Source organism: Apostichopus japonicus, chromosome 9 (genome assembly GCF_037975245.1).
Source record: "Apostichopus japonicus isolate 1M-3 chromosome 9, ASM3797524v1, whole genome shotgun sequence".
In the NCBI taxonomy this organism is placed as follows: Eukaryota; Metazoa; Echinodermata; class Holothuroidea; order Aspidochirotida; family Stichopodidae; genus Apostichopus; species Apostichopus japonicus.
In genome coordinates this window covers 19937191-19963607 of record NC_092569.1, presented here as the reverse complement: position 1 = coordinate 19963607, position 26417 = coordinate 19937191, and the positions used below count along the sequence as shown (strand labels likewise).

The 26417-nt window shown below is 35.9% G+C and overlaps 4 protein-coding genes across 14 annotated transcripts in view; all 4 read left to right on the top strand.

Moving 5' to 3' along the window:
- Nucleotides 1–3140: 3140 nt before the first annotated feature.
- The window catches only part of LOC139973144 (uncharacterized), an 83218-nt gene continuing 59941 nt past the window's right edge, over nucleotides 3141–26417 (top strand). For 4 of the 6 annotated variants that reach the window (XM_071979606.1, XM_071979605.1, XM_071979604.1 and 1 more), the window contains exon 1: nucleotides 3143–3243. The gene's annotated coding sequence lies outside the window, so the exon portion shown is untranslated. Of the gene's footprint in view, nucleotides 3244–26417 lie in introns of all 6 variants that reach the window. The other 2 variants (XM_071979608.1, XM_071979600.1) reach the window with 2 other exon arrangements.
- Nucleotides 3170–8602, top strand: LOC139973146 (uncharacterized). Of its 6 annotated transcripts, XM_071979613.1 has the most exons (7): nucleotides 3170–3438; nucleotides 3704–3803; nucleotides 4435–4510; nucleotides 4949–5047; nucleotides 5809–5880; nucleotides 6759–6852; nucleotides 7134–7518. In XM_071979613.1, the coding sequence occupies exons 2-7, from the start codon at nucleotides 3786–3788 to the stop codon at nucleotides 7498–7500; spliced, it is 726 nt and encodes a 241-aa protein (XP_071835714.1). In that variant the 5' UTR covers nucleotides 3170–3438; nucleotides 3704–3785; the 3' UTR covers nucleotides 7501–7518. The 6 variants fall into 6 exon arrangements, with proteins under 6 accessions (XP_071835714.1, XP_071835717.1, XP_071835715.1 ...); XM_071979616.1 differs by lacking the exon at nucleotides 4949–5047 and having other exon boundaries at nucleotides 3171–3438; nucleotides 7134–8598; XM_071979614.1 differs by lacking the exon at nucleotides 3170–3438 and having other exon boundaries at nucleotides 3740–3803; nucleotides 4346–4510.
- LOC139973138 (sialate:O-sulfotransferase 2-like) lies at nucleotides 8627–12777 on the top strand. Its single transcript, XM_071979591.1, has 6 exons — nucleotides 8627–8844; nucleotides 9783–10052; nucleotides 10529–10828; nucleotides 11063–11119; nucleotides 11511–11607; nucleotides 12252–12777. The coding sequence occupies exons 1-6, from the start codon at nucleotides 8778–8780 to the stop codon at nucleotides 12535–12537; spliced, it is 1077 nt and encodes a 358-aa protein (XP_071835692.1). The 5' UTR covers nucleotides 8627–8777; the 3' UTR covers nucleotides 12538–12777.
- Nucleotides 16745–25493, top strand: LOC139974199 (uncharacterized). The gene is made up of 5 exons (XM_071981167.1): nucleotides 16745–16975; nucleotides 17830–18102; nucleotides 20194–20481; nucleotides 23915–24008; nucleotides 24483–25493. Exons 1-5 carry the CDS (start codon nucleotides 16855–16857, stop codon nucleotides 25321–25323), a joined length of 1617 nt encoding a protein of 538 aa, XP_071837268.1. The 5' UTR covers nucleotides 16745–16854; the 3' UTR covers nucleotides 25324–25493.

Sequence of the window (26417 nt, the reverse complement as noted above, 5' to 3'; positions counted from 1 at the left end):
TCATGGTTCATTTCATTGTATAACAATTGGCCGTCACATTGGGGATAAATTAAACAAATAAAGACAGTGAATTGAATTTAAATGATATTACAAAAATAACCTGTCTTTAAAATATCGTATAATATGTAAAATTTCGTGGTCGTTTCATATAAGCTTTTACAACATTGCAGTATGCTCCAGGACTTTGTTACCTATGAATTACAATTAAAGTGTATTGTAAACTAAACTTAATTCAATTACTGACATGTAGGCTCGGCTTCTGCTGTTGTCTCTTGTGTCGCTGTGGAACACATTTTGTTATCCTGAATGTTGTTGGCCAACAACATCCATACTAAATAAGCCAAGGATTTCTAACACTAGTTTCAACAAGAATAGAGATAAATCGAATATTAATGTAATGAGAAACTAACCCAACCATCATTAGTAGACTGTGTGATAGCGATAACTGTCATAAAAAAATCTTCCCAAGTAACTAAGAGAGATCTTAATCTATTTGGGAGATATCACAGACTTAGTACATCTTCACACACAATGTTGAAGACGATGAAATCAAATTTTATCAATGGGGCACATGTGCCTTCAAAGTTTGTCTTTGTTTATTAAAATGTTTCTTTTCTCTAATGCAATTGCGAAATCTACCATAAGGAGCTCAAAATACAACCTAATGATTGTATTGCTTTCAGGGACTACACTGTTTACGTCTACCATGAATTATGAAATGAAAAACAGCGGGAAATGTTTCACATCCTATTGGCGTTATGGCATCACAGATTTACAGACTGAGCTACAACAGACGACTGTTGAACTAAGATATCTCCATACATTTTCTTTAACGGGTCGCAGGAATTGATCTTGAAACATTCATGACATAATTATTGCAACAAAAGGCTGTCCCCCCCCCCCTCCAACTCAAGCATGTTGTGTGAACCTAACTATGTAGATCAACACACATGATATGTTGTCCCATATGTTTTTCACTCTGTTTACTAGTATACCAGTAGAGCATCACAATATGGGACCTTCTTTAATGTGTAAACTACAGTGTGACGGGCTTATAAAATACGGTTAAGACGCGTATACGATATACAAATATTGCTGTCCAACCGAGCGATCAATGTAAAAATAATTTGATCAATGTTATCGCAATTCCCCTAATTTCCTATAGAAAACATACTCTTTCACGGCTCTTAAATGACGCGTATAGCATATTTGATGTGTGTTTAAACAGCGACGCGTCTAAGAGGAGGGTGTGCCCGGAGTAGTTTAATCCGATCCCCGTGTAAGGCGGTAGGGAGGTCCTCATTCCACCAGGAAATAATAACATTTTACACAAGAAACGGTGGGTTTAGGCTGTAATCAGGTCTACATGCAAGTTATGCTAATTACTATTTTATGTGTTTGTGTTGGGTCAAAAATAGATGGTGGGGTTACATCCCACACCCCACCCCTGCATCCGCGACGGCTAACTATGGGAATTTAAATTAGAAAATTATATATTTTGCAAATCACCGGTGGAATAAGCAGTTTCCATCGCATCGCAACAATGATTTTCAACTCGTCAAATTGTGTAAGCAACTTACCATATTCGGCGCAATTGGACCAACAAGGAAAGCAGCTAGCAGCTCACAAAATAACCTTTCGATTGAGTTTTTAAGCTCCATGTTTCTTTCCTTGAGAACAGGACATATAACGCGCACAAACTGGAATGTCTCTCATAGCTGACTGCTAACATACTAACGTGTATACAAATACTTCATTCAGTAAATGAAGCGGATCTGATAGGCAAGTTGTCATCGAGGAGAAATCTTACGACAGCATAATGTTTTTCTTTTTGTTTCTCAAAGGGCACGTTGCGTTCAACCGTTTGTGGTAGTGGCCTTTATACATACAAACACACTTATGTTTATGTTTATATTGATATATATATATATATATATATATATATATATATATATATATATATATATATATATATATATGTATATATATATATTTATATATATATATATAATAATATATTATATATATATCTAAAATATTTTAGATATAATTTGCAGAAAACAAAAGAGAACGGTGGACCACACTTAGGGCCTTCAGAGCTAGAAGTGCATCTTTGAAGCTCAACTCGCCCAGCAACGTTTGATATTCTCGAAGAGAAAGTGTATGAACGTAGCTTACTAACAGCAGTCGAAATAGCGTGTGTGGAGGGTCGTAAACAACAGACAGACCAGTGCTAAGATTATAGATGCTTAAACTATAGGGATGGTTGTTCTGGTTACACCAACATGCTAAGAAGCAGTTTCAGGTCAAAGGTTATCACTATGCGCGAGGAATTTGATGAGGTTTATATGAGGGCACTCGATATTCCCTCACAATTGTAACATTTCTTTTCAACGTACAAACGTTTTCTACTACAGGATAAACAAAATGCAGAATTAAATGTTGCTGCAACGATGCTGATAATGTGTCAAGTTAATATTTATCGGCCATATCAGGCTCAATATTCATTACAGAAGAAAGTAGTAATGCAATATCTGGCATAATGTGCAAACCTGTGTTTGGACAACTTGGAAACAACCAAAGCATTTTATCGTTGTACAGCATACCGTGTGGTTTGTACCCATTCTTCATCAGATCATACTTCAAACTATTTTAAATACTTTCCTTTCACGACAGAATATAGTTAACTTGTGTACATTGAATGTCACTTTAAGTAATACGTTGGTGAGTAAATCCCTTTGTGAAACGTTGTTATGCTTTTAATACTATACATTGTGTTTCTATTTATGCTGTGTCTGTGAAGGTGACATTTCTCGCCGTTTCAAGTTTAGCGTCGGTAGACGCAATAGTAGTACTTCCAACTTAGGCAATTACATCAATCCAATAATGCTTGCTGCCAAGTTATGTTAAAACATGGTTCTTTTTTGTTAAATCTTTGATCAATGGTTATACATTAATCAACGCATTATCATGCTTAGGCATTCTTAACAGTAACTCATTTACAAGACGAACAATGAGATGCATCGAACATCATCTTATTCAAACTTGATACTCTGCCAACTATATATGTTTTATGAACTCAAGAGAGTTTCCGACTCTCAAACAGTGACGTGAAAAACGTTTTAAATATACTACGTGTACATAATTTTATCCTTAATCACTTTCAAGGTAAATCTACACCTGTATGATAAGGAGATTTGTATGTAGGAATGCATTGACACGTTGTGTTATTTACAACAGAAGGTCTACTATCATGCATCTGTCAGTTTCAAACGGTTTATTCTGCTGACTACACAGTGTACACAACCGCTACAGTTTATATGATCAGGGAATTTTTACGACCCAGTTTTCGAAAGGACAGCTGATTTGAACTATCCCTTTTGGATATTTAATATTGCTAACATCTTTTGTCTTCAGAGATATCCCTGCAATTTACAGGTAATGTTGACAGTGTTTCTCTTTCAATTCAAATTTAACAAGGTACTTTTAAAATTATGATTTTAGTTTTCTTTCTTCGTTAAACAGTTACGTACTTGACAACAACTTTCATTTTAAGTATTTTTTTTTCAGAACTGTCATCTCATGACCACGATGAACATTACATCTTGAATTACCGTTTAAGTGTTTCTTAACTAAATACAGTTGTCAAAAAAAATCGAAAGGTTGTTGAACTCTTTATGACAGTTTCCTTTTCATCGTTCAGGTTATTATATAGCGACGAAGACAACATATAATTTCCGGGTGATGAAAGACGTGTTTGCTATAATACGTTGCAACATTTGAAGATGACCGGTATCGACAAAGTAAGTAATCGGCACGTTTCCTTACCATTTTAGTTGATTTGTTCCCGCGCTGTTCCGGCGCTGTTTTCTGTTAACGACGACTGATGTTCCATACGTTATTCACGGTGCTTTAATAAGTTAAATTTGTTACATCCCAAGGCGGTCGCCCTCGTACAGTCGGGTAAACGCAACACGTTGACCAGTTTATTTTCGGTTTTCCATGATTATCTTAGTACGTTTCAACGGCCGAGTTGAGGTAAGTCGCATATCATTCAGTCGGACAGTGTGCGGTTGACTTTATACATGCATTGCATTGTACTTATAATTATTAGATCCTAATAGATCGAATGAAAAAGCACCACGTCCTTCGTATTGCAGTTTCTTAACAATTTGCAAGAATCAGGTTTAAGTTAGCGAGGTATTCAAATTGTTTAAGGCTTACTCATGTTTTGATCTACTTAGAGAAACTGATCACATTTAATTTTAATACAACAGAAAAGAAAAAAAACGCAATGTCATTGTTCGCTCTTATATATACCGTGAAATTTTCCCTTTAATCTCAGATAAGGTAGACAAGTACCTGCGGTAGTTCAGTATTATTACCTGAGAGGAAATTGTCAAATACATTTCGAAAAGTTTGTTTTCTCATCAGCCACACGAGACTATGAATAGCAAACATATTTTACTGCTAACTGCTTGTTTGGTCAGCGCGTTCTCCTTTATAAAAGGTTTGTCATCTTTCAATTTATTCATTACTGAGTAATCCTCAAGTCCTTTGAGTTGTTTTTGTGGTCTGTATTTTTTCGTTGAATTCTACGTTTTACCTTGCTCTGATGAAAGCCATGTAACATTCCATTGTAACTGGATAAAAGTCAATCGTCTAAGAGACTTACATCGATAAAACTATACCGACTACTCTTATCGAATCATTCTGATCCCACACTAATAGATATACGTGAAAGAAGATTCATGTTTACTGCTTCATTATATAATCAATTGACGTGTATAACTGCTAGCATATCTGTATAATCTGTTCTCGATTCTGTAACGGTCCAGTGTCATACTATCAGATTGTGCCAAACTCAAGGCAAACATATAGTTGTAAGGTGTGTTAGTCTTTACATGAAGGATATGTTATATCTAGTTCGATTTTGCTTCACACTCAGGTGAGGGAGGGACCACGGACCAAGTGTCATCAGACAACAGTCTCACGTCAGAAAATAATTCAGCAGAAAATGAATTATTAACCACCACTGCTGATGAGTGTAATATATCTTTAAGTTTAATTTAGCTACGGCTTTATGTAATCACATAGTACCATGGGAGGACGTTGTGGTCAAGTGGTTAAGGCAGTGGACTTGTGATCTAGGGATTACAGGTTCGAGCCCTGGCCAGATCATTACGTCGTGTCCTTGGGCAAGGCGCTTTATCTCCATTGCCTCTCTTCACGCAGGTGTATAAAGGGGACTTGCGAGCTAACTTGTAAATATAGTTGTTTGCGCCGGTTTGTGGCTGCACCCTATGGGATGTCCCCCGGGGACACGTGGTTGTGGTGCACTGTGGTGCCCCAGGAGAGAATGATTGAATTGTGCACACTTCGGTGTGTAGGTGTGACAAGTTACCAATGACCAGGGTTAAGTTGTAAAGTCGTGTGAGAAGGCCTTGGCCCTGAACAAGACTGTAAACCTGAAACTTATGGGCCAAGTGGGCCATGTAGAAATCTACATACTACAGTATACCATTGTAGTTATTTTGCCGTATTAAAAACCAAAGATCTTCTTAACATCACCGTGGGCTGAATAACGTTTCATCCCTAGTTTAGGTCTAGCATAATAAAACCACGTACCAACGCATGTCGATTGTCTTTATATGATAAGCAATACATGGGGCCGTCAGCAATATGTTATTGAGTATTAAGTATACTAATTAAATAAAGTATATGTGATTAATCATCAACCTAGTAGTTAGGCAGACAAGCAGCTTTCACAACAGTATTTTTCTATACACTCCTTTTTTTCTCTATCAGATCCATTAAGTCAGAAGTCTACACAGAAATTGTTAGTTAATACCAATTATAATGAGTCATACATCACTGCAAGTGAGTACAAATAAGGACACATTAATATGTAAAACACATAACATGTTGTATTTTTATGATGATGAACATTTCACTTTCACTTTGCCTACGGTTATGACAGAAAAGCATTGATTTGTTAAAAGGATTATGTAAATTCACAAATATTGCCGAATTTTGTAGAAGGCCTACATGACTCATTTGGAAATTTTAGGGCGAATGGCATTTCATCTAGTTTTTTAATTTTGTTGTCATTTTGAAATGATCAAGAAATTCATTATTTTGGCTGCACCAAATGGCTTCTTCAAAGTCCCTTTCATTTTATATACTTTAAACAAGTTGTATACTGTTACTTCCAGGAATATACATTTCAATCTATTTGGAAACTGAAAGTAAAATTATCTTGTTTCCTGCCATTCTGTGCTTACGTGTGATAGTGTTAGTTTAACCTTTGTATTATACGACTGTGATATACAATAACTTTCTGCTATATATTCAAATTTATCTTTGAGGACGAACTTTCTATTTTAATTTAACACAACCATCTTAAGATGATAGCTTAACATAATTATTTTCATTAATTGATTTTTTCCCCTTTAATTGCCCTCAGTTGTACTGTTTTGTCCTCCAGTTAATATCTTCTTGTCATTTCGTATGCTGATTCTTTGTTTACCAATGTCTTCATTTGATTTTAATCCATTTATCTTACGTAGTAATAATCCGTTCATGGTAAAATAACACCAACAGCTATCACATATCTTTTCATGTGTAAAAAAGATGCTACTGAAAAGAACGAAGTAATAAAAAGATGCAAGGAATGAAGTATATAATGTAGTGTAGTCATATTAGCCCTCTTTGGATAGAAACTTTTATCATAATCATGGTTCTCTTAAATTAATCAGGGGGAAACGGTGCAGTTTTTCTCTTCATTGCTGTCATTGGAATTCTGTGCATTGGCCTCGCAGCTGGATCGGTAACATCATATCTAACACTAAGGTACTGTGTATATTCATATAATATACTAACATATGTGTCTTTCATTCATTACAGCTGCTCATGCTTCGTCGAATTGTGGTAAATAAAATATCAATATCTCCACACGGAATGTTGTATATTGTAGATCATATATCGCAATTCACTCCATTCTGTGAGCAATAAATCATAGACCGAAATATGTCTACCTCCTGGATTTGGTAATCAGAATAACGTCTAACGTCTTTCACGAAACGAACTTCCCAACACGATATTTTACATATATCCCTCTTAATTTCTGACAGCCCGAAGCTTATAAATGCAACAAGTTTCTTCGTATCGAAGTTGCAGCGAGATCCTCCTAAAGTTTTGACTGACACCTCACCAACAGCAGTAGACGAACCTGGAGATTCTACTTATTACCAAGCAGATGATACTAATCCGTCTGCGATACAAGATACTGTGGGTAAAGCAGAGTTAAAGAAATCTCTGAAACTGAAGTCACTGTCTTTTAATAAAAGAGATGATCATGTTAATACCAGTAGATCTCATCGGGACAAAACGTGTGGTTCTGAATCTGCGCCGACCGTCGACAAAGCTGATAGAGATGATGCGGATTGTGATTCTATTATATATTTCAATGTAGACGAAGTATACGCAGCGATGGAGTAGACTCAATGCAACACAAACTCACAAACAAATAAATTGCATTTGTTACGTTATTTATCAAAATGAAATGGTAGTTTGTTTATTTAATGTGACATCAATCAAGACGACTATAATGTACGTTGAGGAGACTTTGAATGTCATTGCTCGTGATCGGTACGCATGCGCGGGAATTAGCAACTACCGATTAACTATTTCGTTTAAATATAGAAGACGGTGTTCGTTTGGCTTTAAATCGGCAGATCATCCGTGGAGCAGTATTTTGAAACAACGAACAACGACAGTTTCTGTTGTCTTATTTATTTAGTGTAAAGTTCTTTCAATCACGTTGATAAGAAATATCACGAACTAACTAAGCAATAAACAAAAAACATTTGCTGCTAATTGACAATCATGTTTGTATTATTATCTTCAACTCAAAATTGATGATATTTAAAAAAAAGAAAAGGAAACAAGTTATCTTTTGAAACAATCGCCATTATTCAGTCAGAGTAAGATTTTATTGATTAAATTGATTTATTACCGACAAATAGCATAGGTTTAGACTAGATCTTTTGAATGCTATTTTCACCAAATTTGATTCACAAATGTATTTTGCAGCGAGAGTTTTGTTGTCTTACATGTCAGGATAATAATGACATCGAAATGTCATACACAACTCCAATGGCTTAATATAAACATGCTAGAGCAAAGTAACGAAAAAGAGGGGCAACAAGAAACTCTGCACCGCTGAAATGCTGATTACACCAATAAATGTAGTTTTTAAAGGAGTATTTCTTCATTTTGAAAGCAAAAATACTGGTTCGTTTGGATTAAAAACTGTCGAGGAAACGATTTCCAGCCAGAGCAATTACAGTCTTCTGCCAAAAAGCAGCCGTAAACTTAATGTTATGTGGAATTAATCAGACCTCGTCGGTCAATATTGACAGAAGGCATCATTTCCTTGTGCGATATTTTAATTAATATTCTGGCTATATAAGCTAGCTAATAATTTACTGTCTGTTTTACTGCTCACATCAGTAACATTCATTCACTCTATAAACGTTAAATGTTAATAATTAACACAAATCCATAAAGAATTTGTAACGAGTTTTTGTGCTAGGCATTGTTTCTCATTCAAGATTATGCACTTTGTAAAACTGTCCATTACTGGACTGCTTGTACACACGAATATAAAAGCTAGACAACGCTGTCGTCGTTAAGAATGAATGAAAAACAATATTTCATACATCTGAACGTGAATTTCTAATATAAAGCAGGAACTCGTCCTGCTTTGGGGAAGTATGGATTATGTAACAACGCTTGTGACTTGTATGAGTTTGGTAGGAATATCGGCTGTCAGTTCAGTTGGTGAGTAACGAAAATCTTTCTGTTTTTAAACGTTATACTCAGCAAACGTTTTATTCCCCCTACCAGCATAAATAGTCTATGCAAATGATTTAGTTTCTGGGAGTAAAAAGTCAGATTTTGGATCTTTTAAACGTTTATTTTTCTCTCAAATTTTCGTGTAAATACTGCACAAGAATAAACGGAATGCTATTTTTACATCTATAATCGATATTCCGTATTAGATAAAAGTTTGAAATACCCAAGGAGGTTTTTCGTCGAAACTCCTTGGAAGTAGAAAATATGAAATGTGTGACTTTTTTTGAGTAAATCAGATGTATTAACACTTGTGGTTTACTGAGTTAATTCACACAGGTTTCTTTTTTTTTTACAATAACAAGGCCCCAACGTGACAACTAAGAGCAATGCACAAGACATGTTGTTATCTGTTTCTGTAAAGTTGTAATGAAGAAATACAATGATATTGGGTGAAAGTAAGTTAATGTATAAAACAATAATTAGCATAAATTTGAAATAAATGTACTGCAGACTTGTCATAGTAACAAACACTAAGCTATATTGATCGACAACTCATCCACATGAAACCACCTGTATGTATCTCAAAGTATTGTTTTCAACTTTCTAATCAGATATAATATTGTGAAATATACACAGTGTCTTCGTCTCTTATAATTCCAGTCATAGATTTTGGATATATTTACTTGAAACTTATTATTTACGGAATACGTCACCATGAACGTGTCAGTTTCCTTCCAATGTTTGTGTTGTCCTTTCTGTTATTCTAACATTATGTTCTTTTAGAGTTGAACTAGTAAATCTATCCGTAAAAATAACAAACTAAATGTGAATATTACTTGTTAACGTATTCATGTCACTACAATACCTTTTTTGAATTTGTTTTAAGGATAATTCTGTAACCGCATGGTTCATTTTACCAACAGGTGGGAACTATCTTGGTTGCTATAGCAGTAACCATTCCAGTGTACTTGATGTAAGACAAATCCGAACCGATCTAACGGTCTCACTTTGTGCCCGAATATGCGACGTGGATACCTATACTTTATTGGGGCTTCAGTATGGATCTTACTGTTATTGTGGGACGGATCGAAGCCAACACCAGGCTTACAATACTGTTACAGACACACGGTGTGATACTTTGTGTTCAGGTGGACCAACGTGTGGTGGTAAAGAGGCAATTGCGGTCTACACTAGTAAGTTGTTAAAAATAAAAACATAAGATGGATTAAATATGGCGAAATATTTAAATTTACATTATTAAGAGCAAAAAAAAAACACAAATGCATCGCTTTGATGCTACTGTAAGTCACTGAAATATTGTCTTTCATTCTTTCGTCGACATGAGGTCAATTTGATCTTCTTTAAGAACTATGAACACATTATTATGAAATCAACTTTTTCAAACACGTCACGAAGAGCTCCAATGTTGTTGTTGCAAGTCACTCAGAGATGTTTCTGTTTAAAAATAGTGTTCGTAGGAACCACAGTACTGTCCAAGTAACACATATCAAGTTGAGTCTTGAAGATATACGAACAATACATCGTATGTAGACAATATCGGCTAGAACACAATTAAAAACAAAGCTTCTTTTTAAAATTAAACATTACAGTAGAATCCAGGACTGCACTGTCTGAAATATTTACCTTTGCCTGTTTTGTTTTCCTACAGATTTTACTTATTTTGGATGCTTGAACCATACGACTGACCACGACTTTCATTTCATGGGATCAATTACCAAACTAAGTCTTAGATCATGCATGGAACGTTGTCAAGCCAATCCTTTCATTGGCTTAGCAGAAGGAAACAAATGTTTCTGTAGCTTCGAGTCTCCGCGCGACGGAAACAACTCTCAGTTTCTTGATGACTACCAATGTTTAGAGGAAGGAATAACTTGTCCAGGTGGGGAGACTTGTGGAGGTTATGGATATGTTGCATTCTGGGACCACATTAAGGAACTAAAAATTAAAAGTGAGGCTATTGTTATTCTTGGTATCAAGACAATTTAAAAAAAAATGCCCCAGTCATATAATGTTCACGAATTTAGAGCTTGAAAAACCGTTATGTGATGTGCCATATTTTACATTGAAAATATTCCTCAGATTGAAAATTGCTTCAAATTTACTTACTTAAATAGGAAATGTTGGAATAGTTTTAATCAGATGTTCTGTTGTTGACTATCAACTTTTCTCTTTTCTATATCAGCACAATACTCGATTCCTGTTGAGATCAACTTGACAGCCGAAGCAACTCCATCTCAAGGTATTGTATTTCCTTTCGCGTGGGATTGGGTATTAGTTGGTTAGGGGTTAACAAATCCAATTTACAATTACCTTATAGCAACTTACCAAAGCGAGCAAATTGTTAACCAACGAGAATCATCATGCTTAACTATGCTGTTGTATGGTGATCGCCGCACAGGCCGTCAAACTCGAGTAGCAACGTGCTGTAGGTTACCATAAAGTATAGGCTACGTATACTTGCCCTACTTTCATGTATTGAGCAGTATTACAGCAGGAAGTGAACGACTGAATCATTGCTATATATATATATATATATATATATATATATATATATATATATATATATATATGCACTACTCGTTTTATTTAGTTTTATTTAGCTTCTGAGAGTTTTTTGTTCATTTGAAAAGATCCTGCTGTCGTGACTTCCACCGTGTATATCATCACAGCGATCCTGTTTGTTGTAGGGGTGTTAATTGGTGGGATTGCCGGAATTGTATTGTGCAGGTAAATGTCGATATTCTACTATATCATAAAAAAGCAAGTTTTAACAATAATAACATATCAATGGCGTAATGCTAAGCATTCAAGAGTGAGTGATCGGACCCATCACCGTTCCTCTATCTATACTGCATGACGCAAAGCCACACTACCACAATATATAGAGTAAGAGCAAGGGTTAAGCTTTCATCAATGAAATAGAGTAATGAATAGGAATGCTGATACTCATTCCCTGCAGATCGTTATAGGAGGAAGCATGACGGCTGTTGTCATCTGTTTGCGTAAACATGCGGCACTAGTTTAGCCTGAGGAAATCATGCAACTCCCGAACGAGCTTCCTTCCGTCTGTGAGGTTTTCAAAAATCTGTTGATGTGACCGAAGAATCCTACATCAAGGAAAACATAACATCGAATAAGTATAACTTTAGTAGTTTATATAGGAATAGAGTGTCTACATCAGACAGACTATGTCGATACTGATTGGCAATTCGCGTGTTCAACTTTCTGATCCTTCAAATGACCAAATAGTATTCTATCTCTACACTGGGTACACCATGTCACGCACCTCTGCATGCCGTAAGGTCATGAAGACTTGATGTTTTTTTCTCTAAAATAAATTTTTCTTCATTTATCTTACATTTTGCCACCAGATCTACGATTTCACGTTGGTACCTTACGCAGATTCGTCCCAAACCGACAATTAAATATGATAATGAAAGGAGACCAAATATAGATGTACGCCATTCATATTTAGCTGAGGACCCGGATGAAATGAACGACGTGGAGTATGTTGTTGATTCATATCATGGAACTCTTTGTGAATCAATGGATTATTCCTTACAAGAGACCAGCAATGTCACGGTAGGAAGGGAGACGGGACCTTCACAGGAAGATGACTCACTTGATGCGTATGGGTTAGGGTTATATGATATCTAAACACGAAATGTACGAGGATTTTTTTCCCACTGTTACGGCAATTGAGAAAACGAAGTGGAGTTGAGTGTTATAACTGATTTTGATTAGTTAAAACGTTAAGAATATAATATTGAAGCTAGTGTATATATCGGCATGGAAGGCAGTTACTTAAAACTCTAGGCTGTCACGTATGCCTAATCCATAAATGGGTTATTACTTACACTTCCGATTTACAGTCTTGGATAACTATTAAATTGTTTACCAATTTTAAGGCCAGTTCAGATGGGAACTTCTCCTGGATAAAAAAAAAATCAACCACCTTAATTGGGCATGCCTAGGATCGAACCCACAACCTCCCAAACGACAGGCTTCATTGCTTTCAATGACGCCGTTTTATTCACTTATTTTTTACTCTCTTTCTTACTGTTTTTATTTTCCTTCTTCCTGTACCTGAATTGCAGAAGACTCAAAGTTTACTAATAAAGTATGTCGGTTTAATGTACAACATCGGTTTCGATACGTGTCAGTTTATAGAAATATGCAGTAGCTACTTTATTATTAATATGAAATTAACTTTTCAACCCCTTTCTTTAATTTTCTTTCAATATGTTACTGACATTGTTATGATTATCCATTGTTTTCGTTCAATGCTATTATTGTCTGCAACAAGCAAATCAACGTTCGTTGCCCTCTGCTTCAAACTAACAGTGTTTTCATGACAAACGGGAAGTCACATAAACGTTGGTTCTAGTTCAGGGAGTGAGATATATTAACACATTTAATTTTAAAATAAAATCAGGATACAAACTTTTTTGAAGATTTAACATGTATATTTTCTTTGCTCATGGATGTTTTCACCTATCACCAATATATCTTACAACAATACTTTCAAATGTTGTCTTAATATGAGTGTATATATGATGCTACCACTTCCGTTGGAACTCAAGATAAACACAGAGACATGTATAGTGCGATGAACCGACAAGAGGTATTGCACTGTTATCAATGAATACATCAATTCCCTCAACATTACGACTAGAAGAACGTGGGGAGATATCATAAATTAGTTTATGTTCATTTAGCAAGAGCTGGACACTGCAAAGAGTTTTCTTTTTAAACTGTATATCTCGAAGATCTGAATGTATAGTTTCGATTAGTATCGTAAAAATGAAGAAGACAAAAAGTCATGACGGTATGCTGTTAATCTGCGTGTTAATCTGCGTATACCCGTACTTGTCTGTAACGCTTTGATTTTAAAAAGATATTTCAATAATGAAACCATTGGTATATCTCATATGTTGTACTTAGGTGCTTCACGTGAGAAGAGGAACCAACTATCAGGAATAGGAGGTCAAAGGGCATATAAAGTTATTTGCAAACATAGGGAAATATGATGTTTATTTCGAACAATCACTGCGCTTTGTGCGGGGGGAGGGGTGGGGGTTCTTCCTGGATAAGGTCAAGGGTGATTGACATGCATGATAATGATGTACATCAAATGAGAAGGTCTGGATGAACGAGTTCATCAATTGATATATTTATAGTTTTTAGCAAGGTATTCTGCAAAAATGCTGGAATATTCTTTTTTCCCCCTTTTTAATGTTTGGTGTTGTTTGGAATAATGTGAAAGTGGGAAATAAAATCAAACTCGTATCATTTCAAAGCATCACTATTATGAACCCTTAATCTTATAAAAAATGAAGAAAACCCACAAATGCATATCAACTTATTAGCCGGTGCATAAATAATGATATATTGTACAATTCACTTTTTAAAAGCCATGACTGTAAACATACATTTGAGAGGTCATTTGATTTCAGTGACATACAGAAAATCGTGGAAACTTTAGGAACCATGATATCTAAAGACCGCAACCTTCTAGTCTCAGATACCACAAACGCACGACTATTTACACTAGCACCGTGCACAGTTGCATTTCTGGTTTAAATTTAGCGATAATTTGTTAATGCATCTGTGAACAGCAGAGTGTATGATTTCAATTAATGTTAACAAGGCTTTCGTCTTTCCTCATTTTCTGGAAAACAGTTATCTACAGAGAAAAGTACTAATTCTACGCAAAGAAAAATTGTTAAAATTCAAAATGCAACAAACATTGACAGATTGAGCTAATATGCCAGACGCCGCAATTTCAATGATAAATACAAACAGGTGTAATAGGAATGTAAATTTTGAAAGCATCTGCCTACATGAGCATCATGGACTATATACTTATCCAATTCCTGGAGTATCGTAGGATTTAACCTGTCGAAATAGCTACCTGACACAAAATATTGTAATGTGGCGAGGTCTTTATATAATCTATACATTTCCTTACCGCTATCAATGCTAGTAATGAATAAATTAACTGTGATGAGTCGCCCGCGATATATTGAAATCAGTATAGAACGGTATTAATACAACTTTGAAGCTACTATATAACAATATGGTAAATCCGTATATGAATTTGACCCCATGGAACTGTCCTCTTGCGGGAGACGTAATCACAATGAGAAATCGAAAATAATGATACCTTATCAAATTACAACCTAACGCAGAGATCTGGAAATAAGCAACGACAGAAGATAACAATAGTAAAACTACTTTTGATATTTTATGGGAAACTTAGGTATGATATGATATGATAAAGTGGCATAACAAATTATCAAGTTGAAATTGTTTCGTGACACAGTTTAGGGATTTCAATATGCATGACAATAATCATTTTCTTGATAACAAACTTTACGTCCAGAAAACTTTGTGGCGAGGACAAAATTAATGCGCACGGAAGTTGTCACTGAATGTTGATGCAATCAAGCGATGAGCCGGTTTACTCCACAATGTAGTTCCTTCAAATAAAGGTTTTTATGTTAATTGTGATTTATTTTCTCCTTTGCAGTGGGCAAATGTCAAAACTGCAAATGAAAATGAGGGCAATATTCACATTTAGATATTTTGATATCCCATGTTTTAATATGAAAAGGAAACGGAGTTCAATAAAAACAGCATATTTCTGAAAACGAGTTAAGTAACCAATAAAGAAGAAAACAACCAAATCCAGTTTCCGAGGACTTCGGACACCGACTGCCCCACCCCCTTCCCCACACACACCGTCCCCGTGCCTTTCAATGCGTGTTTTGAAGCTTTAACCCTCCGAACCACAAAGAGAACTGTGCTCCTTGTGGACTGCATGTACACGCTATTGTTCAATATATGAATACATATCACAACTTTATTTACTCAAACACATGATCTAAGTCTTTTTCGGATTCTTTCAACTGTAGCACGATATTAAAATGTCGCGGACAGGTAAAGGAAAACCATGACATAAATATGTAGAATCTAATTAGTCGAACCACATTACAGGACTGCTATTGTCCTATCATTTCGTATTGACCAGTACAGTAGAAAACCACAGAAGCGACTTGTAGCAACGTCCTCGATTGGGTAATTACCATGGTAGGTTCATCAGAATCTCAACTTATCACTACAAAATCCCACACTGAACTAGCGAATTTCCATCGTTTAATGTTATCCTCATCGCAAAAATCGTGCGGATGAACACTAACGTACACAATCACACACTGAACTCGACTAACAAATTGCCACGACTCACTCAAATCATGTCTTGGTAAGACGTTAACACATATCAATCGTTATGCGCCGCTTCGTGTGTTTCGGCATTCTGTTTTTAATTCTTTCTCGGTAGGAAATAACACATGTTAAGAAATTTTTACACACATTCAGTTTTAACTGATTAACGGTTTCTCGCACTTTTAACTGATAAATCTTTAAACTGAGTTTCAATGATAAAGCTATAAACCGGGTGCACATATACAAGAAAGATTGAGAAGCGAATAATGCTAAAATAATCCGCAGGACTACGATATCAGTGTCAATTACTATAGCGAACTAAAACAGTATAAAGTGTTAGGCATGCGAGTGTTATCTCAGGTAATACTTTCTGTTCGGTTTTTCAATGCAGGCCTTGCTATAAGAATTGCATAGAATACAAAGTTATTCATTTTAATAATGTAGCATATATTTCTAAATCACTGAAATGCATGTAAGCATGTTTCGATTTCTTTATAACCGATATATCATAATATTCTCTTATTCTTATTCTAAATATACCTGAATGCAGAATACTAATGAAGCATATCGATGCTTTTGGTTTCGGTATAGGTTAGCGTGCAGTCGATAAAGGCATATTCTCATATAAGTTATGTTCTTCATCAACGAAGAAAACTTTGAAGGTTGGTTCGTAGCAAATCCGGCATGAGGCACAATGTACGAGTAACTGTTCATGATTGAAATGAGACAGTTCTTCTGTACCATGTTATGGTCGAATTGCAATCATTATCTTTACACAGGATTACATGGATCCATGAGACGATGACTTTCTCAAGCACTGAAGTTTTTACAATTGTGATTTTGTATGAAACAATACTGTGTTTTCCAGGTGAGCTCACTTTCGTTGTCTGAAAAAAATCTGAATTCGTTTTGTGTTACATAATGAAACTTCAATAAAACCTATAAAGTAGGTCACGAGGCGAATTCCTCTGAAATTCACAATGCTTTTCTTTTCAACATCATTATATTTAATTTTGTTAGAATAAGGAAAATTTAAATTGCTATAATTTCTAGACGAAGACGGTATACCTTCAAAGACGGTATACCTACTATTTAGTGTTTCATCAATGCGTAAACAGGGCAAAAGTTTAAATAAAGGTACAATCATGCTTAACATTAACGGAGATGCTTCTTGTCCTGAAGATCATTTAGAACATAGAAGAGGGCATTTGCCTAAGCTTTTTTTTTTTTTTGCAAGAGTTATGCAAGGCAACTGTTACTTATTGTTTAAACTATTAGGAGACTATCAACAATGTTCTGTTGTGTGAGTGGGTAGGGTGGAACCAGGCAAAATCAAGACGGTTTTCCCGTCTATCGGATTGCCACCTGACGTGAAGTGTAATCTACAAGCTTCTCTTACGTATACGTAAAATAGGTGCCTCTCCACCAATAGACGTAGGCCTAATGCCAAAGTAATAACCGGGATGAACCTAAAAATTTCAGTATAAGCATAGCTTGTGGTTGATGAATGAAAGAAAAGCAGAACGGACGTGCACATTTTCAACTTAAAATAAAAGTTTAAATCAATTAAAATACCCAAGACGGTTAACTGTTTGAGAAATGTGGGCTGACCCATTTCGTGACCACAGTAAATCAGTTTTTTTTCTTTTCGATTTCGTTATATTTTTTTCTTTAATCTCTTAACCCAATCCGTCAAGATCATTTTTTATTTTTCTCAAACAGACAAAGACTACCTAGGATGCTTTTCTGGTAACTTTGACAAAAACTTTGAAATACGGCTCTTTCAAAGTGATTTAAGCCATTCAAATTGCTCTCGGTTTTGTGCCGTTGGGAGTTATACACACTTCGGCCTGGAAAATGGAACATATTGCCACTGCAGATACGGGGATGACGGCCTATATGAAAAACTCACAAATGTTTCTGACATAGAGTGCAATACATTCTGTGCGGGAGCTGTGAAATGTGGCGGAGAACAGGCTCTGGTCGTGTATCAAGGTAGGATATAAAGACAGCGACTGTTGTCAACATTTTAAGGATAGGGTTTGCATACCTCTAAACCAACATTTCTTATATGCTCATGGAAAGAAAATGACTCATCTCCATTTAAGATACCAAAGCACTTAAGAAGAGAAAAGATTGATACTGCGCATATACACTGAGTTTTGTTATATTCTATTAGGTTTTTCTATGGCCGCTTTTACGACATATCATACGCCGTAAAACGATGTTATAGCCTGTGGACAATAATATCACGTGACTTAATTGTTCTCATTTTTATCTTCATTTGTCTTGGCAACCATCTTACACCAACTTCCAAAATTTCAGTCATGCAACAACAAAAAAATACATTAAATAAAGTAACATTAACGGAAATAAAAAAGTTATTAAATTATTCTTTCAAGCCCAATAAAATATACATTAACTTTGTTCATTGTATAGTTTGCTCAGTTACCACGGCAATGTTACAGCTTGGATTTCAGGCAGCATATACTTTCACATGTTAATAATGTCAATTAGTTTCGATTTTATTATTCTCCATATCACATCAAAGTTTGACATTGTTTATATTCCATTTCTGAGTTAGTACTTCAGAAAACATAATGAAAGAACACCGTGTAGTACTCATTTAAACGATAACTTAATGATTACTTAATAACTCCAACTTAATAACTTAATAACTTAATATAACTTAATAATAACTTAATAATAATAACTTAATAATAACTTAATAACTTAAACTTAATACGATAACTTAATAACTCCAACAACCCTCCTCAAGTTCACAACATTAATATGAATGGTACACCAATTAACAATGTTGACTACATAAAATTTTTAGGTGTATATATTGATTCAAAACTAAGTTGGCAACAACATATTTCAGCAATCTGTTCTATGGTCGCAAGGAACATTGGTATACTCGCTATAATAAAACATTTCCTACCGACACACATTCTAAGAATGATTTATAATACGCTCATTCTACCTCATCTGTCCTACTGTTCTATTATTTGGTCTGGTGCTAACATAACTTGTCTTGACCGTCTCAATAAACTACAAAAAGGCGCAATACGTAACATAACACATGCTGCATTTCGTCAGCATACTAGTCCATTGTTTAAAGGTCAAAACCTGCTGAAATTAAATGATATTATAAGGCTACAACTTGCTGTATTTACGTATAAAGCTTGGCATGGGCTACTTCCGGGTTCCTTTCATAATTTCTATACAATTAATGTAGAATTATACAATTATAATACCCGAAATAGACAAAATGCTCATTGCAACTTCTATCATACGAAACTAGGTACACGCAGCTTTCGCAACCGTGCAACTAAGTTATGGAACTCATTAAGCAATACCGTTAAATCTAAGGCTACAAAGAATTCATTTAAGAAATGTTTAAAAAAAGAATTGATATCATCATATTAAATTATGTAAATGAGTTATTTACTTCAGCAGTTTCTGTACATTATGTAACAATCATTCAATTTGTATTTATTATTATTATTATTTTTTTTTCTTTAGGGAGTCTTCCACTTTGTTAAGCTTTTAAGCTTTATGAAAGACTTCCCTCCGCTTTGTACTTCTGTGGAAAAACAAATAAATAAAATAAAATAAATAAATAAAATTACTGGGGAGGTCGTTAGGGCATCTGTATTTCTAGATTCTGCATCAAAGAACAGCATGTAATACTCAATTTCAATTTGTCATAACTATGTCTTCTGGAGTCCATTTCTGAGTTAGTACTTCATATTACACAATGAAAGAACACCGTGTAGAACTCAATTAAACGATGACGTAGCAATCCATTGTGAGGTCGTAATTTTGTATGTTTTTACAAATTGTATATTAACAATGTTACTATGTTGTCTTTCTGGAGTCTGTTATTGAGTTTTATCTCGGATAAACTACTCAAGGAACACCGTGAACTATTTCAATTCACAGTGTCGTTTTCTTCTGCGTTCGTCATTGAGTCTGTATTTCATATTCGATTTCATTGATCAACATGTATTACTTCATTAAACGAATATCCGAATATCTAACTTACGTGTTTGCATATTTCATATTTATTTACATATTAAGACGATCAATACCAGGGCTGCTTTCATCATTCTTCAAATGATAGTTCAGAAATCTTCCATTTCGGTGGTAAATTTCCGGATTTAACTTTAGAGTTATGTCAACGTAAATGTATGTCACATTCATTCAACGGTCTCATTGGAGGTAACGAATGCTTGTGCGAAGACGTACTCCCTTCTAAAGATGTGCACAAGAAGTCTTGCTTTGAAAATGGTGTATTTTGTTCGGGAGCCGAAAAATGCGGAGGCAGTGGAAGAATTGCAATTTGGAAACAAAAGGCTGCTAAGAGGAGTAAGTTCAACTTTTTCTTACTATTTCACTTTCAATTCGACATTTCATAGGATTTGGATGAATTTTGAGCTATCCTCTTCAACATTGTGGTAAAATAGTGTAGTGGTGACATTTTAATCGTGCTCGTACAGTATCATAAGTATTTGCTATTATGTTCACACTTGATGTTGATCTGTACCAAGTTTTGCTGCCACTGTTGGTAAACAATATTTACCTTCTTGTATATTGCAACCTATTCTTAAATAATCCCTTTTCTTATTTGCTATATAAATGTTACATGAAATATGTATAAAAGGTCGTTGAGTTTGAAACACATTTATTCAAGTCCTTGAAATTATAACAAGAAACAATATATATATATATATATATACATAATACTTTGGGTTTGGTATAAAGGGTGAACTTTAAGAAAAAGGTCCGATTTATGACTTTTAAGCATACCAGAAATGTTGCAGGATCACGTTCCAAGTACTGTCGTTTCCAACCAAAATATAATATTCTGAAAATGATTATTTTGCATAATTCCATTTGTAATTGAATGTGGTACATCTATATATGTGGCGCTGCTCGCGTGGCGACACAGCTTGCAGTTTCCTCTCGAATTCCATGTTTCATCGTTCTATTGTCGCTGTTTTATCCACCGAATGCTGTCAATATGTGCTCTAAGTGGATGTTTATCGTTTTGTTGGTTGTGTTTGTGACTGTTTGTATCGTTTCCCACGGAAATGGCGAGGTTTTTCATAATGGCCACCGGACAGTCTTCTATTACACTCCATCGGAATTTCGCGCAATCGGTACTAGATGCGCAGTCGGTACAGGACTACCAGATATGCGATTACCAAAAGAGATGAGGCGACGAAAGCGTGGGAAAGCAGGGGGTGTCAAACGAAGGAATAGTCAGTGTAAGAACCGGCCTTATTTACCCTCAATCATAATGGGAAATGTTCAATCTCTCAGCAACAAGATGGAGGAACTTTGTGCGAGTGTGAGATATTTGTCGGACTTCAGGAATACTTGTATTGTGTCGTTCACAGAGACATGGTTGACAGGTAACCATAGTGACGATCATGTTAACATCGACGGATTCCAACTGGTACGTGGTGACAGGGATTTGGAAGCGGCTGGTAAATGCAGTGGGGGAGGTGTGTGTGTTTACGTCAACCAGAAGTGGTGTCACCCAAATAATGTGTACAGAAAGGACTATGTTTGCACCCCCCACCTGGAAATGTTAACTGTTTCTGTACGGCCATTTTATCTACCGCGGGAGTTCTCACACGTTTTAGTCTGTACTGTTTACATACCGGACAAGTCCGTTGCTAAGGCGGGTAGTGCTGAGTTGATTAAGGCCATTCAAGATTTGGAAGCTAAAGCCCCTGATGCCCTTGTTGTGGTTAATGGAGATTTCAACCATGGATCAATGAAACACCCGGGATTACGGTTTTATCAACACGTCAATGGTCCAACACGGGGGGAATCGACTCTGGACCTTTGTTACACCAACGTCAAAGACGCTTATGTATCATCCCAGTTGACTAAGCTTGGTGAAGCCGACCATGACCTCGTTCTCCTGTTACCAAAGTACAGGCCTGTCGTCCAGCGTGAAAAGCCGCGGTTAATTACAATCAAATGATGGTCGGATGATGCCCTGGATCAACTCCAAGACTGTTTTGATCGCACGGACTGGGAAATGTTTGTTGACACTGCCGATGATATTCACGAATTAACGGACACCGTCAGCTCCTATATCAAATTTTGTGAGGACGCCATCATTCCCACGAAGAAAGTCAAATGTTACCCCAATAACAAGCCATGGATTACTAAAAGGGTGAAACAGTTGATCAATAAGAAGAAACTGATATTCAGAACGGGTTCTAAAAATGACTTGAAGCTAATTTAGAAGGAGATTAACTCTGTAATCAAACAAGAGAAAGATGCTTATCAACGGAAAATCGAAAATAATTTCACAACAAACAACATTAGGGATGTGTGGACCGGCATGCGTTTGATGAGCGGTTATACTAACGGTAGCTCGAAGCATTGCTCATTACCAGAATACTCCCAAACCTACGCCAATCAACTGAACTCATTTTATAACCGGTTCGATTGCCACGATTTCACGGATGAAATCGAACGTATTCTCAGAGTAACTTCCGGGGAGTCCGCGCCTTTCCTAACCATAACAGAGGATGATGTACTTCGAGATTTCTCCCGGCTGAACGCATCAAAATCAGCTGGACCGGACAAACTCTCACCGCGAGTTTTGAAACTATGTAACCATCAATTGTCATATATCTTCACCCACATTTTCAACTTGTGCTTTAGGACCCAGTGCATCCCTCGCCTATGAAAACAAGACTGTATTATTCCGGTGCCCAAAAAGTCAACTATCACCAGCATGAATGATCTTCGTCCGGTGGCGCTCACTTCCGTAGCCATGAAATCATGTGAAAGATTTATATTGCAGTATATCAAAAGGCTAACTGTAAACCTAATGGATGATCACCAGTTCGCATATAGGAAGGGACGCAACACTGACGATGCACTCCTGTTCACATTGGACACATTATACTCCCATCTCGAAGACTCTAAATCTGGTAAAGTCTCCGCTCACATCATGTTCTTTGATTTTTCATCTGCTTTTAATACGATGCAACCTCATATTTTAGCTAACGTTTTACTTGGATCTGATGATGTGCCACATGCTTTGGTTCGATGGGTATTGGACTATCTCACTAACCGCTCACAATTTGTACGTATCGGTCGTGATGTTGTATCTGACATTATGGAATGTAGCACTGGAGCACCACAGGGCACTGTGTTAGCACCATTCCTATTCACTCTGTATACCTCCGGAATACGCTCCACTGACCTCAGCTGTCCGCTCATCAAGTTTGCGGATGACACTGCTCTCGTTGGCCGGATTAAAAATGACGATGACCGGATCTACCGTGAACAAATTGCCAATTTTGTTGCTGAATGCGACAGGAATTATCTCCATCTTAACGTCAGCAACAGCACCCATCTGTTCCCGTTCCTTGTTATTAGCATTTCTTATGCTTTTATTGTTCTACTGTTTGTTCTCTTATTGTTGTATAGTATCGTTTTTATATCTTACTGTTTTATCTGCAAGCATGTAATTTCCCTATCGGATGCAATACAGTTTATCTTATCTTATCTTATCTCTTATCTTACATTTAATGATTAACAAGTTATTGCGGTATAAAATTATTATTAGTTGAGTTATTGTCTCGATTCAAAATTCTATGGCTAAACAATTGTAATTAGCTTACAGCATTAAATTCAATAAGACAAAAAAGTTATATCGTTTTGAATAAACTGTTAATGGCAGTGTAAAATGAAACTTATGTTGGTTCACGAAATATCCAGTATCCAATTTATTTGGTTTGATCTGGTGAATCATTTTTATTTACAGAAAGCGGTTTCGGTGGAATTTATTTCCTTATATCTTCTACGTCATTTATCCTCGGGTGCATGTCGGTTATTGGCTCGGTCTATTTCATTTCCAAGTAAGTATAGAATGGTCTATGCCAAACGTTTGTCATACGCATGAGCTCGACGCCATAGTTTGGGGACTGGATAACTCTAGGAAGCTCCATAATCATTATGCAGTATTTTTTTTTATAAAAGCAAACAGCAACATTGGGAAAATTACAGAATGAAAAAACTTACCAAAAAAAAAACTGTGAATATAGGGAGGATTTGAACCAGGTTCTACCAAAACAGCCGATCATCTGAATAATCCCTGTCTTGAACATTATTCCTGTAGTACCAATGCCTATGCTGCACAGCTAAAAAATGTTAAGAAGAATTATGGCGTTACAACTGTCATTGTGTTGCTGCAGGTTAAATATTGGCCCGAGGGATATAGGAAGTGAAAGACGAGGGGCTATTTTCAAAGATATATGTACTGTTTGAGTTTGAGGGTTATTTATTGTGTTTGTCTTGTTTCATGTTTTTTTTTTTCATATTACTATTCACAGATGCCGCCCAGGTGTTTTAAGGAGCATAACACGATGGTGGCGACGAGCACGGGAGTGTCCACTGGATTCGTATTTGTCACGCACAGGTAGCGGAATAAATAACTGTGACGCCTCTAATGTAGATAATGAAGATGAAATTACAATGGAAAGGAATAGATGCTGTGTTAGACATTCTTATCACGTGGGATCCTTCAAAATATCTGCTCCTGTCGATATGGATCAACCTTCAACTTATATTGCAATTGAAGATAGCAATCTTGAAGTTGAACCTGCTGTGGCGACATACACGACATGTAGAGGAGCTTCATGTCAATTCTTTGACCAATCAGTAAAAGAAATATTGGAATCATCTAGTTCTCCATCTTCTCAGGATCATGAAGAGGTTGATGAACTTCAAAATATTAAAGAAGACGAGAAGGGCGAAACTAGTTCAGCATGCTTTCATGAACTCATAGAGCCTTACGCTGTCGTTGATATTGAGGTATGTAGAGCGCATCAAATACCAGGTGTGACAGATTGCCCAACGCAAGATAAACTCAACTATGAAACATACACTCTTAAATGTCGAAAAAAGAACACAGCTTTTCTAAATAAAGAAGGGGAAGAACATATTGAAAGGGACACGGCAGCTCGTAGGGGTATCAATGATATTCACTCCACAGATAGTGATGATGTTAATTCGACATTTTTAAATGCTAAACGACTTTTCGAACAGCTTCAGGGTCCTAGTTCTTTGCAAAGGAAAAGTGTGACTGCAACTAAGAATGTTAGTTCATGTTGTCATCATTCTGCTTCTAACACTATAATGTATGCTACACTCAAGGAGAACAGTTCTGAATAGAGCGTGTTGATGGGTACGGTTTATACAGTAAGATTACTATGTCAAAGAAAAACAACAATCATGATAGCTAGAAATTGCACTTTGGCACGCAGATATATGCATGACACAAGAATTGCTGGGATTCAATGAGTGACCATTACGCAAGTCGCAACGTTCTTCTCCATAAAATATGTAATAATTCAGAATATGAGTTGTAACTTACTATATAGTCATTGTAGAAGTGGGGATGGGTAGGCGGGGTGGGGGATGGGGCCCTTTTTATTTTCTGTTTTCATCGTCTCATCTTCGTATTTTTTGGACAGTGACCCACAGTAAGTTATCATTTAAAAAAATAACGAATATAGCTCGGTACGCGCCACTTGCATGTATTATTACAACACATATTGTCCATTGTGCTATTAGTTGTGAAGTAGAAGTATGTTACACCATAGGCAGTAAAAATAATAATAACAATCCATGGATATGAATGCCCATTATATATGTGTCAGTTCAATTCAATTAAAATTGGGTTGAAAGAAAACTGAGGATAAGCAAAACTGAATGAGACCTTCTCATGACATTGTCTGTTTAGAAAATGATTTATCGTTTGTTTAACTTTCCTTTTCAGAATTGTCCAACTGTCCAAAAATGCAATCAACGCAAAAACGAAAGTTTATACAATACTTTACATGCAACTAAGCCAGATAATATAAGAATAGATATTTCATATTCGTTCCTTGCAAAATAATGATGAATATTAGACCTGTTTCATTCAACTACAAATTAAAGTATATTTATGTGTATATGCTTTCATGAAATGAATTGTAACGTTTTGATATTCTGAACAAAGCGTATAATATTAAAGGATTATTGGGTAACGGCTACTGTTATAAGAAATATACCTAACTGGATACAAACATTGGGCTATTTCATAGTATTGTACTGTCATAGTTAATATAAACTAAGACAACTTTTTACCCCGAAAGGGTAAAGTGATGTTCTCACATTTGAAACCCTTGCTATGTTCTTGGAGTGAAGCAACAGGGTAACGTTTCCATCCACCGTAAATATCTTTCCTTCATCGCTTGAGTGTGCTACCACCAATGTGTAATAAA

Coding starts and splice junctions, on each gene's coding strand:
- LOC139974199 (XM_071981167.1), top strand. CDS start 16,855: ATGGTCGAATTGCAATCATTATCTTTACACAGGATTACATGGATCCAT. Junction 16,976..17,829: donor AACAATACTGTGTTTTCCAG/GTGAGCTCACTT, acceptor TTTCTCAAACAG/ACAAAGACTACCTAGGATGC. Junction 24,009..24,482: donor TCGGTCTATTTCATTTCCAA/GTAAGTATAGAA, acceptor TACTATTCACAG/ATGCCGCCCAGGTGTTTTAA.
- LOC139973138 (XM_071979591.1), top strand. CDS start 8,778: ATGGATTATGTAACAACGCTTGTGACTTGTATGAGTTTGGTAGGAATA. Junction 8,845..9,782: donor ATCGGCTGTCAGTTCAGTTG/GTGAGTAACGAA, acceptor TTTTACCAACAG/GTGGGAACTATCTTGGTTGC. Junction 11,608..12,251: donor GCCGGAATTGTATTGTGCAG/GTAAATGTCGAT, acceptor TTTTGCCACCAG/ATCTACGATTTCACGTTGGT.
- LOC139973146 (XM_071979612.1), top strand. CDS start 4,003: ATGATTATCTTAGTACGTTTCAACGGCCGAGTTGAG. Junction 4,511..4,948: donor CGCGTTCTCCTTTATAAAAG/GTTTGTCATCTT, acceptor CTTCACACTCAG/GTGAGGGAGGGACCACGGAC. Junction 6,853..7,133: donor ACATCATATCTAACACTAAG/GTACTGTGTATA, acceptor AATTTCTGACAG/CCCGAAGCTTATAAATGCAA.